The sequence below is a fragment of the Schistocerca americana genome, chromosome 1 (genome assembly GCF_021461395.2).
Source record: "Schistocerca americana isolate TAMUIC-IGC-003095 chromosome 1, iqSchAmer2.1, whole genome shotgun sequence".
In the NCBI taxonomy this organism is placed as follows: Eukaryota; Metazoa; Arthropoda; class Insecta; order Orthoptera; family Acrididae; genus Schistocerca; species Schistocerca americana.
Genome location: NC_060119.1, coordinates 406,850,843 through 406,863,161, shown reverse-complemented (window position 1 = coordinate 406,863,161; position 12,319 = coordinate 406,850,843). Strand labels below are relative to the sequence as shown.

General features: G+C 48.6%; 1 protein-coding gene across 1 annotated transcript in view; it reads left to right on the top strand.

Annotated features, from left to right (window-relative positions):
* Positions 1 to 11,971, top strand: part of LOC124554384 (trichohyalin-like) — a 74,233-nt gene extending 62,262 nt beyond the window's left edge. Inside the window, exon 6 of the mRNA XM_047128285.1 lies at positions 11,866 to 11,971. Within this exon, the coding sequence (XP_046984241.1) occupies positions 11,866 to 11,971 (106 nt within the window). The remainder of the gene's footprint in view (positions 1 to 11,865) is intronic.
* Positions 11,972 to 12,319: the final 348 nt, after the last annotated feature.

The window sequence follows — 12,319 nt, the reverse complement described above, 5'->3', positions numbered from 1 at the left end:
CAAACACCGAAAACAGCGCAAACACCGAAAACAGCGCAAACACCGAAAACAGCGCAAACACCGAAAACAGCGCAAACACCGAAAACAGCGCAAACACCGAAAACAGCGCAAACACCGAAAACAGCGCAAACACCGAAAACAGCGCAAACACCGAAAACAGCGCAAACACCGAAAACAGCGCAAACACCGAAAACAGCGCAAACACCGAAAACAGCGCAAACACCGAAAACAGCGCAAACACCGAAAACAGCGCAAACACCGAAAACAGCGCAAACACCGAAAACAGCGCAAACACCGAAAACAGCGCAAACACCGAAAACAGCGCAAACACCGAAAACAGCGCAAACACCGAAAACAGCGCAAACACCGAAAACAGCGCAAACACCGAAAACAGCGCAAACACCGAAAACAGCGCAAACACCGAAAACAGCGCAAACACCGAAAACAGCGCAAACACCGAAAACAGCGCAAACACCGAAAACAGCGCAAACACCGAAAACAGCGCAAACACCGAAAACAGCGCAAACACCGAAAACAGCGCATAGGAGGCGGGACTTAAGGTCGCACGTCGCACCGGTAGCAGATCACCTTTACCTTCTCCGTGAGAACGTCCCCCTCGAAGGCGAGAATAAAGGCCCCGGTGTCGATGCGACGGTCTTTGGGGCCGCGCTGGACTCGCCAGACGAAATGCACGCCTCTGCGCTCCAGGTTGGCCCTGAGCTCCTCATCAGATTGCAGCAGGAGGTCCCAATGAAAAATAACCCCCTGCGTCCTATTCAGTGCCAGATGCGGGACAATGGACACTGGGATGTCCCCTAGTCGGTCGCACGCCTGGAGCGCCGCCGACTGTGTGGCGGAGGTGGTCTTTATAAGAACGGACCCCGAACGCATCTTACTGAGAGCCTCGATTTCCCCGAAGATGTCCTGGATGTGCTGAACAAAGAACATGGGCTTGGAGGTGGCGAACGTCCCCCAATCGGTTCGAGAACAGACTAAATAGCAGGGGAAGTACTTCACCCCAAGCCGGCGGGCCTGTCCCTCCTCCCAGGGAGTGGCGAAGGGGGAAAGGGCAGGAGAACCAGAAACAGTACCTTTCCTTTAGAAAGACTCGGCCACAGAGCGACCTGATACGTGTTGACGTTTCATCTGCGAAACGTTCGCCCCAATACCACCGACTCCGACCAGGGGCTCTCCCCACGGGCGCCACCCAGCCTCAGCAAGGGCCACCTGGCAGGATGACCATTGCCGGGAGTCCTGATGCCCCAAGAAGACGGGCATCTACTCCTTGGCCGACATGGGGAGGGTGCAGCTCAGGTATCGGCAGTACGATCCCTGTGTTGTCAGGGGGGCTACAACCTAGAGGGTACATGACGACCCCACCACAACGGGCTGGCTACCGTGCTGGATTCCGGGTGCCATGGAAAGTCCATCATGATCATAGGTGCAGATGGGGATGCACTATGGGTGTAACTTTTACAACCCATCAGGCGTTTAGGCCCAATTTGAGGAATAGTGGGTATGGTGACAACGCCGTTACAATGCTGAGTGCCAAGGTCTTAGTGCACTGAGGACCAGTGGTACACCACATAAGACGTCCTTCCCCAAAAGGCTCGTACTTCTGCAGAATTTTGAAAAATGGAGGTCAAACCCCAAGGGGGACCATCACATGAAAGGCCGAAACGGTTGAAACTCCTTTTAGTCGCCTCTTAAGACAGGCAGGAATACCCCGGACCCGCAGGGGGGCATCAAACTCTGAAGGCACCAACGAAATTAATGCTATCGAAGTCGTCAGGAATTCTTGTCAACTGAACTTACTACCTCCAGAACTTCAGTTTCATTAATACTGGCCAGCTACCAATTAGCTAAACACATATTTGTGAAAACATAGCAAAATTAAAGTGTCCAGAAACTTTATGTCGGATATATCACATTCCCAAGCATGTGATCATTTCAAACTGTTTAACATGCCCATCAGTATATATATATATATATAATATTAAATTTCAATGAAAATGTATTACTTACCTATATATTTAATTATATGAAACCTAATATTTAAATAGAATATAACGCTTACCTGATTGTTGCTAGTAGCTTTTCTGTGGGATCTATACATGAGCCCAAGTTTGTTGTCGTTCCAGATACTCTTCCTCTAATTTTCTGAAGTAATTCGTCGAAGATGTCATTCTGCTGTAATGAATAAATTTATCCGCATATTTTCTTAGCGTTTTGCGAAAGGTAACTAAAGCTCCATTGGTATTTTTTTCTGTAGAGAAGGGTGTTTCCAGTATGTATGTGTTTTCTGCTTCTGCGGCGTCTTTCCTTCTTCGAACGGCGCAGCAAGATACAAATGGCCACTGCCTTCCGCACACACTTTTTCCAACAATCCGCAAAAAGGAAGTCCGTTCGTCCACCGTTCTGATCGAAATAACAGAGCAAGAACTGCCGCGGGACCGTGGAACTGGTCACAAACTCGGTCCACACACCGCGGCTTTCGCCGGATGAGTGCGTTCTAACTTGTGGAGATCGCATAAATATGTGACGCGCATTGCGGCCGTTGGCGGGTGAGTGCGTTGTTGTGCTTAAACTGCGGTCACTGGGACATCGATATCTGTGGATTCCGACGACGCTCGATCTTTTCGAATCAGTACGCCACTACGTGCTCGGTCGCACTGTAGCCGATCTCATCGCACGAACGTAGATACTTCGGACGACAATCGTAGAAATTCAGATCTGTTTTTCTCCGGTAAATCGACCGACGTTATCGCATTCGAAATATGGACTGTGAGAAACTGGTAAGTTCAGGCCAAGAGTAAGTCTGTTGTATCCGGAGGATGAAAAATATAATCTGAATATAACGCAGAATTTATCGACCGAAATCGGAGGTTTATTAGATTTCCTAAGTCAGAAAAACCTTTATCGGAAATTTGAGATGTTAATTTTAACATCGAAAAATATTTTGTTCAAGTGAGAAGGGTGGCGGACTTTACGCTTGCAGTTACTGTAGTGTATGTTGTGGCAAGTGGGCATTACCGTTTTCATGTCGGTGGGAACACTGTTGCATAAAGTGGTTTGCAAATGATGTGTGTGATTTGTGTGTGTGTGTGTGTGTGTGTGTGTGTGTGTGTGTGTGTGTGTGTGTGTGCGCGCGCGCAATTTTTCGGTGCTTCAGGTTCTAACAATACCACCACTTGCAAAGTAGGTTAGGAATCAGATTAATAATGTTGCTCACGCAGAATATGTTCGCTTTATCGGGCAACAACTAAGTTATTGACTGTGGATGATATCATCAGAATGGAAATAAAGTCACCGTAAAAAAGTCATTAATTTTGGCACTTATCTCGAATGGATTCTCACGTAGATTTCGTCGAAGTTGTTATGGCTCATCTTGTTGATTCCAGGGTGATTCCACTGACTGCTAGAAGGTCCAGATCTATATTTTAGCAACATTTGAAGACCTAACAAACGCGTTTTTCAGGAAATTCTTAATGATCGAACAATCCTAGATCAGAACAATGGTATGGTAGAAATAATTTTTGACTGTGTTCACGATCCACATTTTTATTAAACTTCTTGTAAATTCACATATACTTCTTAATTGTCACCTCATCAAGAAAACAGTTTTGTATCAATCTTCATATATTTAATTTCCACTTTAACCAAACACAAGACCTGACTGTTCTTTTACAAAGCGAAATAACTTCTGCAAAGTGAAACAAAGACTGATCTGTGCGCATTCGCGCCAAAACGGTTACAAGTAAGTCAAAGATTATGACAGTCTCTCAGAAATGAAAACACACAAGAACCATATCACTAATATATCGATACATCGGAGTACCTATACATTAATAAAACCAAATGTGAATATTGTCACAAAAATATGTCTGTTACTTCGCAGAAAAGTAGTACGATATTACTGGTATCGAGAACTGGCGTTTGAATGCCGTAATGGTCACTTAAAGAACCAATACAAGGTGTACACAGTGTGCTATTCTAAACTTTATATTTGTCTTTCACACGTATGCTGAATGAGCCATTGAAGGTTAATTAATGCTTGTCTGCACAGCTTTAAGTAACTACAGCAAAACAGTGTTTGTGATCTTGCTTTTCAAGATCACCACGAATCACATTCGTGAAACTTTCCGGGTTATTCCAGTAACTGAGGACTAACCACTTTCTCTTCGAGACAGCTATAGCTCATTCACATGCAATGGGAGTCTTTTTAAAAGCATAAACCTCAATGCAACACTATCACAGGAGCTTTCTGGTATCCATCCCACTGTGAGTAGGCTACTATGTAACTTTCATACATTGAATAGATTCTAACCTAACGTAGCCTCCTTGGCCCCACCAAAAACTAAGGAAATGGAACTCACTTTGACCAGACTGTCAGCCGATGTCGCCGGGCGACCTCTGGCGACGGCAACTGACGATCCCTGTCAGTGGCATCGAAGAGAGCGAGCATGTGCGAGACTGAGCTCTTAAATCACACCGCGGTGCCAGCACTTACTTGGACAGAGTTTCAGTGAACGAGACGAACTTTGTGAGTTTGATTAGAAGCCAATAAATTCTGTTTGTTTCCGTAGAAAACAGTGATGATATTGGGTGATTTTTACCTTTATGGACACTGAAGTATAGTTTTGTTTCGTTATGTCCAGATTAACTGCGGAAGTTGTTGAAAGCCAACTGGAGGCTGCAGATACTGTGAAGTGGTGTACATATCCCAGTGCAGTGGTTGCAGCTAGCAATCTTCAGGTACGTGGTAGTTTGGCTAACAGGACGCTTAATTGTTGACTTTTGAGTGATCAGCAGTTCAAGCCAGTCTCGCTGATCACAGGGAGGACAGTGACCCTTTTCTATACATATTACTAATTTAAAGTCCCCGACGCTTTTTCTGCCTGTATGTTTACTTTATTTTATTTTTTTGGTTTTAGGGCGCACAACTTCAACGGTCATTAGCGCCCAGACTACGTTAGGAATGCACCGCGAGTCACAAGTTTAAAACAGCAACGAAACGGAAAACACGATAAAAGACAGACTGACAGGCATAGGATTAAAAAAAAAAAAACAGCATAATCAAATGTCCTTAGAGAGGGTTGTCAAGTTGATAAAATGAAGAACGCGAGCAGCTGCTCGTGGGTCATCCGCTAAAATGGCATCTAGAGTACATGGCAGGCCAAGATCAAGACGCAATGTGTTAAAATCCGGACAGGAGGTTAAAATGTGGCGGACCGTCAGCAATTGCCCACATGAGCAGAACAGCGCCGGCGCAGCCGTCAGCAGATGGCGATGGCTGAACCGGCAGTGTCCAATTCGTAAGCGGGCCAAAACTACCTCCTCCCGCCGAGAAGGGCGTGAGGAGGACGTCCAAGCCGCGGGAAGAGGTTTCAAGGCCCGAAGCTTGTTGTCTGTAAATGCAGCCCAATCGGCATGCCACAACGATAAAATGCGCCGACAAATGACCCTGCTACAATCTGACGAAGGGACACAACAAGAAGCTGTCCAAGGCTGGAGGACCGCAACCTTGGCCGCGGCATCTGCAGCTTCGTTCCCAGGGATACCGACATGGCCAGGAACCCACATAAAGCTAACTGGAGAACCGACGTCCACCAGCTGCTGAAGAGAGCGTTGGATCCGGCGCACGAAAGGGTGAACCGGGCACGGATCACTGAGGCTCTGGATGGCGCTCAGGGAATCAGAGCAGATGACATAAGCAGAATGACGGTGGCGGCAGATGTGAAGAACAGCCTGGTAGAGGGCAAAGAGCTCAGCTGTGAAGACCGAACAATGGCCATGGAGCCGGTATTTGAAACTTTGTGCCCCGACAATAAAAAAACACCCGACTCCGTCATTGGTCTTAGAGCCATCTGTATAAATGAAGGTCATATTAATGAACTTCGAACGAAGTTCGACAAAACGGGAGTGGTAGACTGAACCGGGGGTAACCTCCTTTGGGAGCGAGCAGAGGTCAAGGTGGACGCGAACCTGAGCCTGGAGCCAAGGTGGTGTGTGGCTCTCGCCCACTCTAAAGGTTGCAGGGAGTGAAAAATTAAGGTGTTCAAGGAGGCGACGAAAGCGAACTCCAGGGGGTAGCAGGGCAGATACATACAACCCGTATTGACGGTCGAGAGAGTCATCAAAAAAGGAACGATAAGATGGGTGGTCGGGCATTGCCAGTAGCCGACAGGCATACCGACAAAGCAGTATATCGCGCCGGTAGGTGAGTGGCAATTCACCAGCGTCAGCATGAAGACTCTCGACGGGACTAGTATAAAACGCTCCGATCGCAAGTCGTAAACCCCGATGTTGTATGGAGTTGAGGCGGCGTAAGATGGATGGCTGTGCAGCGGAGTATACGAAGCTCCCATAATCCAGCTTGGAGCGGACGATCGACCGATATAGGCGAAGTAGGACGGTTCAGTATGCTCCCCACGACATACCACTGAGAACACGGAGGACATTTAGAGAACGGGTACAACGGGCACCCAAATATGACATGTGGAGACCAGCTAAGTTTCCTGTCAAATATAAGACCTAAAAATTTTGTTGTCTCCACGAATGGGAGAGCAACGGGACCGAGTCGTAAGGACGGTGGGAGAAACTCTTTGTAGCGCCAGAAGTTAATACAGACCGTCTTCTCGGCAGAAAAACGGAAGCCATTGGCGACACTCCAGGAGTAAAGACGGTCAAGAGAACGCTGAAGACAGCGCTCCAGGAAACATGTACGCTGCGCGCAGCAATAGATGGTAAAATCGTCCACGAAAAGGGAGCCTGATACATCAGCTGGGAGGCAATCCATTATTGGATGGATCGCTATGGCAAAGAGAGCGACGCTCAAAACTGAGCCCTGTGGCACCCCATTCTCCTGGCGAAAGGTGTCTGACAGGACAGAACCCACACGTACCCTGAACTGTCGATCCATTAAAAAGGAACGAATAAAAAGAGGGAGGCGACCGCGAAGGCCCCATGTATGCATGGTGCGGAGAATGCCCGCCCTCCAACAGGTGTCGTAAGCCTTCTCCAAATCAAAGACACAGCCGCGGTCGGGCGCTTCCGCAAGACGTTATTCATAATGAAGGTCGACAAGGTAACCAGATGGTCAACAGCAGAGCGGCGCCTACGAAATCCACATTGTACATTGGTAAGTAGGCGTCGAGACTCTAGCAGCCAAACCAAACGGGAGTTAACCATTCGCTCCATCACTTTACAGACACAGCTGGTAAGCGAGATGAGTCGATAACTGGAAGGCAAGTGCTTGTCCTTCCCTGGCTTAAGGATCGGGACAACAATAGACTCGCGCCAGCATGCGGGAACATGTCCCTCAATCCAGATGCGATTATAAGTACGAAGAAGAAAATCTTTATCCGCAGGAGAAAGGTTCTTCAGCATCTGAATATGAATAGAATCAGGCCCTGGAGCGGAGGACCGTGATCGGCCAAGTGCGTTTTCGAGTTCCCGCATGGTGAATGGGGCATTATAACTTTCACGATTCGAGGAGCGGAAGTTAGGTGGCCTAGCCTCCTCTGCCTGTTTTCGGGGGAGGAAGGCAGGGTGGTAATGAGCGGAGCTCGAAACCTCTGCGAAAAAGCGGCCGAAGGCATTGGAGACAGTCTCAGGGGCCACAAGGACGTCATTCGCGACCGTCAAGCCAGAAACTGGTGAGTTGACCTTAGTGCCAGATAGCCGGCGCAGGCTACCCCAGACAACAGAAGGAGTAAAACTGTTGAAGGTGCTTGTGAAAGCAGCCCAGCTGGCTTTCTTGCTTTCTTGCTTTCTTTAATAATACGACGACACTGTGCACGTAATCGTTTACAATTGATACAATTCGCCACTGTAGGATGGCGTTTAAAGGTGCGTAAAGCACGTCGACGAGCACGTAAAGCGTCTCTACATGCTGCGGTCCACCAGGGGACCGGTACGCGACGTGGAGAAGTAGGGTGAGGGATGGAATATTCAGCAGCAGTGAGAATGACTTCCGTGAGGTGTGCGACCTGACGATCGCAGCTTGTGAAGGTTTGATCCTGAAAGGTCGCCCTGGAAGAGAAGAGCCCCCTGTCTGCTTTGGAGATGGTCCAACTAGATGAGCACGGAGACGGGGTATGCTGCAGGAGATGGATAACACACGGGAAGTGGTCGCTCGAATATGTATCAGAAAGTGCATACCACTCAAACCGGCGTGCAAGTTGGGGAGTACATATAGAGAGGTCTAAATGGGAATAGGTGTGAGATGTGTCCGAAAGAAAAGTAGGGGCGCCAGTATTGCGGCAGACAAGATTGAGCTGGTTGAAAAGGTCTGCTAACAGGGAGCCCCTCGGGCAGGATGCTGGAGAGCCCCAAAGGGGATGGTGGGCATTGAAGTCTCCAGTTAACAAAAATGGTGCAGGTAGCTGAGCAATAAGTTGCATCATGTCTGCCCTGGTAACGGCAGACGACGATGGAGTGTAAACGGTACAAATGGAAAATGTAAAAGTGGGGAGAGTAATGCGGATGGCAACTGCCTGCAGGCCGGTGTGCAACGTGATGGGATCATAGTAAATGTCATCCCGGACCAGCAACATAACCCCTCCATGAGCTGGGATACCTACCACAGGGGGTAGGTCAAAACGCACAGAGGTGTAGTGTGCCAAGGCAATTTGATTGCATGGGCATAGCTTCGTTTCCTGAAGGGCTACGACGAGCGGACGGTCCAAGCGGAGCAGCAACTTCAAGTCCTCTCGGTTGGAGCGAATGCTGTGAATATTCCAGTGAATAAGTGCCATCGTAAGAAGAAAAGGAAGATGAAAGAGGGGGTCACCTCGAAGGCTGCTGAGGGCCTGGCTTCGAGCGAGCACTGCCGCCGCTATCAGTAGGCGGACAGTCATCGTCCATTGGTTCTATAGGTTCATCGGCCATCTTGGTAAGATGGCCGGGAGGGGGAGCTTCCTCCGCCGGTGAATGGCCAGATGTTTGGCTATCAGCGGTGCGGCCAGGCGAAACGGATGACGGCCTGGGGCGGCAACCGCTGGGTGGCGCAGGAGAAGAAATGCGCCGTGGCGGATAAGGAGAACTGTGCTTCCTATGAGCCTTCTTGGAAGGTCGTTTGGTGGAAGTATCAGTCGATGGCTGGGAGGTCGAGGTACGTAGGAAGTCTGCACGGGACGGTTCCTTCTTGAAGGCCCGTGCATCTGACTTCTGGGTCTTCGTCTTAGCAGAAGCTGATGAAGGGGCTGGTGTCTGTGGGGTGATGGGAGGAAGAGACGTCGACCGCGCGATCTTAGCACTGGCCGAACGGACGACCGTGGTGCTGAAGGTCAGATCGCATGTCTGGGTTGCCACCTCCCTGGTAGTCCGAGGAGAGGCGAGGACAGTACTGTATTTCCCCGCTGGGAGCAGCGTGGGCTTCCTACTAGCCAATAGCTTGCGAGCAGCCGAGGTGGACACTTTCTCTTTGACCCGAATTTCTTGGATACAGCGTTCTTCCTTATAGACGGGACAGTCGCGAGAGGATGCGGCATGGTCACCCTGACAGTTCACACAACGAGGAGACGGAGGTGGACAGTCACCCTCATGGGCATCCCTGCCACAAGTGACACATTTAGCCGCATTGGAACAAGACTGTCGACTGTGATTGAAACGCTGACACTGGTAGCAGCGCGTAGGTGTCGGGACATAGGGGCGAACAGAAATAACCTCGTAGCCCGCCTTGATGCGCGATGGCAGCTTAACACTATCAAAGGTCAAGAAAAGTGTCCGGGTCGGTACAAGGTCATTGTTGACCTTTTTCATGACCCTATGGACAGCCGTCACGCCCTGCTCAGCGAGGAAAGATTGAATCTCCTCGTCAGTCAATCCGTCGAGGGATCTAGTATAGACCACACCACGAGACGAATTCAAAGTTCGGTGAGCCTCCACCCGGACAGAGAACGTGTACAGGAGTGTGGCCCGAAGCAGTTTTTGTGCCTGAAAGGCACTCTCAGTTTCTAGTAACAAGGTACCATTACGCAACCTGGCACAAGATTTGACAGATCCGGCTATGGCATCTACGCCCTTCTGGATAACGAAAGGGTTGACAGAGGAAAAATCCTTTCCATCCTCAGATCGAGAAACGACGAGGAACTGTGGGGTAGGTGGTAGTACTTTCGTCACTGGGCGCTGGTCATGTTTCCGTTTGTGGGCAGAAGTCGAGAGAGAAGAAGAGAAATCCATTGCGGAGGAATCCCCCATGATTGCCAGCGTCTCCGATGGCGCGCTCCTTCCTTAAGGGGACCCTCTCAGAGGGCACTCCCGCCTTAGGTGAATGTTTACACCTCAGGTCACACCTCCCGAGAAACAGACCGAGGAACCAATCGGCATGGTCAGAAGGTATCAGCTCAGGCAATCACCCCTCCCTCACCTACCCCCTGTGGTTGGTATCCCGGCTCATGGAGGGGTTATGTTTACCAGGGGGTACGTGCGTGCCTTACATGTCTACCCAGGGCGGGGAATTACTTGTTACCCCGTCACCGGCTACGCGTGCGAACGCGTGGGTCGGCCTTCAGGCGCGCACAGGGAGGACAGACTGACTCAAACGCCGAAGCGGAGACCAGAGAAGGCAAGGAGAAGGTGGCAAGGAGAAGGTGGCAAGGAGAAGGTGGCAAGGAGAAGGTGGCAAGGAGAAGGTGGCAAGGAGAAGGTGGCAAGGAGGAGAGTAAGGAAGACAGTGAGATGGAGAAGAACAAAGAAAGGAACCAACCAAAGAAGGAAGAAACGAGAAGTGAAAAACCAAAAAGACCACAAATATAGGTCGTGGGACCGTCCGTCTCCGGACGCAGGCGCTAACTACCCCCTTGAGGGGGATGGACTCCTTTTAGTCGCCTCTTACGACAGGCAGGAAGACCTCGGGCCTATTCTAACCCCCGGACCCGCAGGGGGGCTGCCTGTATGTGAAGGCTAATCTCAGGACTTACTGCAGGGATTTTGTTCCGGTTTTTACCAATTGACCCACGAGAAAGCCTTCTGTATGTAATTTATTACCGCCAGCAAAGTCGTTTGGCCGTAAATACTTTGTTGGAGCCACGCATCCGAAGCTGCGTAAGATCGCTAGCTTATACTGATTTTAGACGTGTACCAGTGCAGAGTGTTACTCCGGATCCACCAATGAACTTATCCAATTAAAATGGAAGAGACGTTGCTGACTCTCTGAAGAACAGATGAAAGGACCGAAATAAAACTGATCCATTATGGTCGAGGAACATTGCAACTGTGATGAATAAAGGTTTCTTGAAATTACTGCAAACAGTCGCCTTTTATTTTGCTCTAACTTTTTATTATTCCATTACTGGTTTCGAGCCGCCTAGCGACCTATCATCAGATGATACATACTTATTGTTTGCAGCAATGTGGGAGTCGCGCAGCTGTGGCGAGAAACATGCAAGCACCGAGTGTGGCGAGAATTATTCACATTATAAGAGAGATTTTGTTGCTTTACTTACAGTGATTCGTGTCCGTTGGTTGGGTGTTTCTGTACAAAGTATTGTGGGAAACAATGTTTTCCAGTGACGTTAATTGCACTGCAGTACAATTAATGTCACGAAAATATTGCACTGCATTGTAATACCATTCTACAGTTGTTGGTTGTCATTATTCGCAATTGCGAATATATTTAAGCCAATTAATAAATATGTACCATCTGATGAATCGCTAGGCAGTTCGAAACCGATATAGGAACAAAAAAAATTGAACTAAACATAAGGCGACTGGATGTAGTAATTTCAAGAAACCTACACGAAAGAAACGTTTCACTGTCACTGCTGTTACTCCATCTCTCAAAATATGGACAAACACTTCCGGCAAACAGTACTTCTCAAGAGTGAATTTGCTCTCAGACTATCTGTGCCACTTCATAAGAGTTTCGTTTTCGCACTTCGAAGAACGTAAGCAGCAAGCAATTAGGTTATCTTCCGAAGCAGTCGTGCAGAGTCTCTTCCACCATGAAAGTCGCCAATCACCTTAAGTTGCCAGATACTGTGGATTTTATGAATCGATTATTCATTTCTTCGGGCATGGTCCTGTAATCAGTTGGAATCTTAGTCCTTGTTCAGATCATTCAGCACGTCGTTGTGGTTGTTCACAGGACGTTTGAATTTGAATATGAACGGACAACGGGCTTCCCACATGTAGATCACGTGCCTGCAACAGAGCAAGCGACACATTTGAGTTTTGAATTGTAAGTTCTGACGCAAAAAGATCACATGCAAAATTTTCACTTCTAAAAACTAAACTAATAATTAAGTGGAAAGTGACATGCAAGTGCGTTAATTTCATCAGGGGAAAACTTTTACAGCGTGCTTTTAGTAGTAAA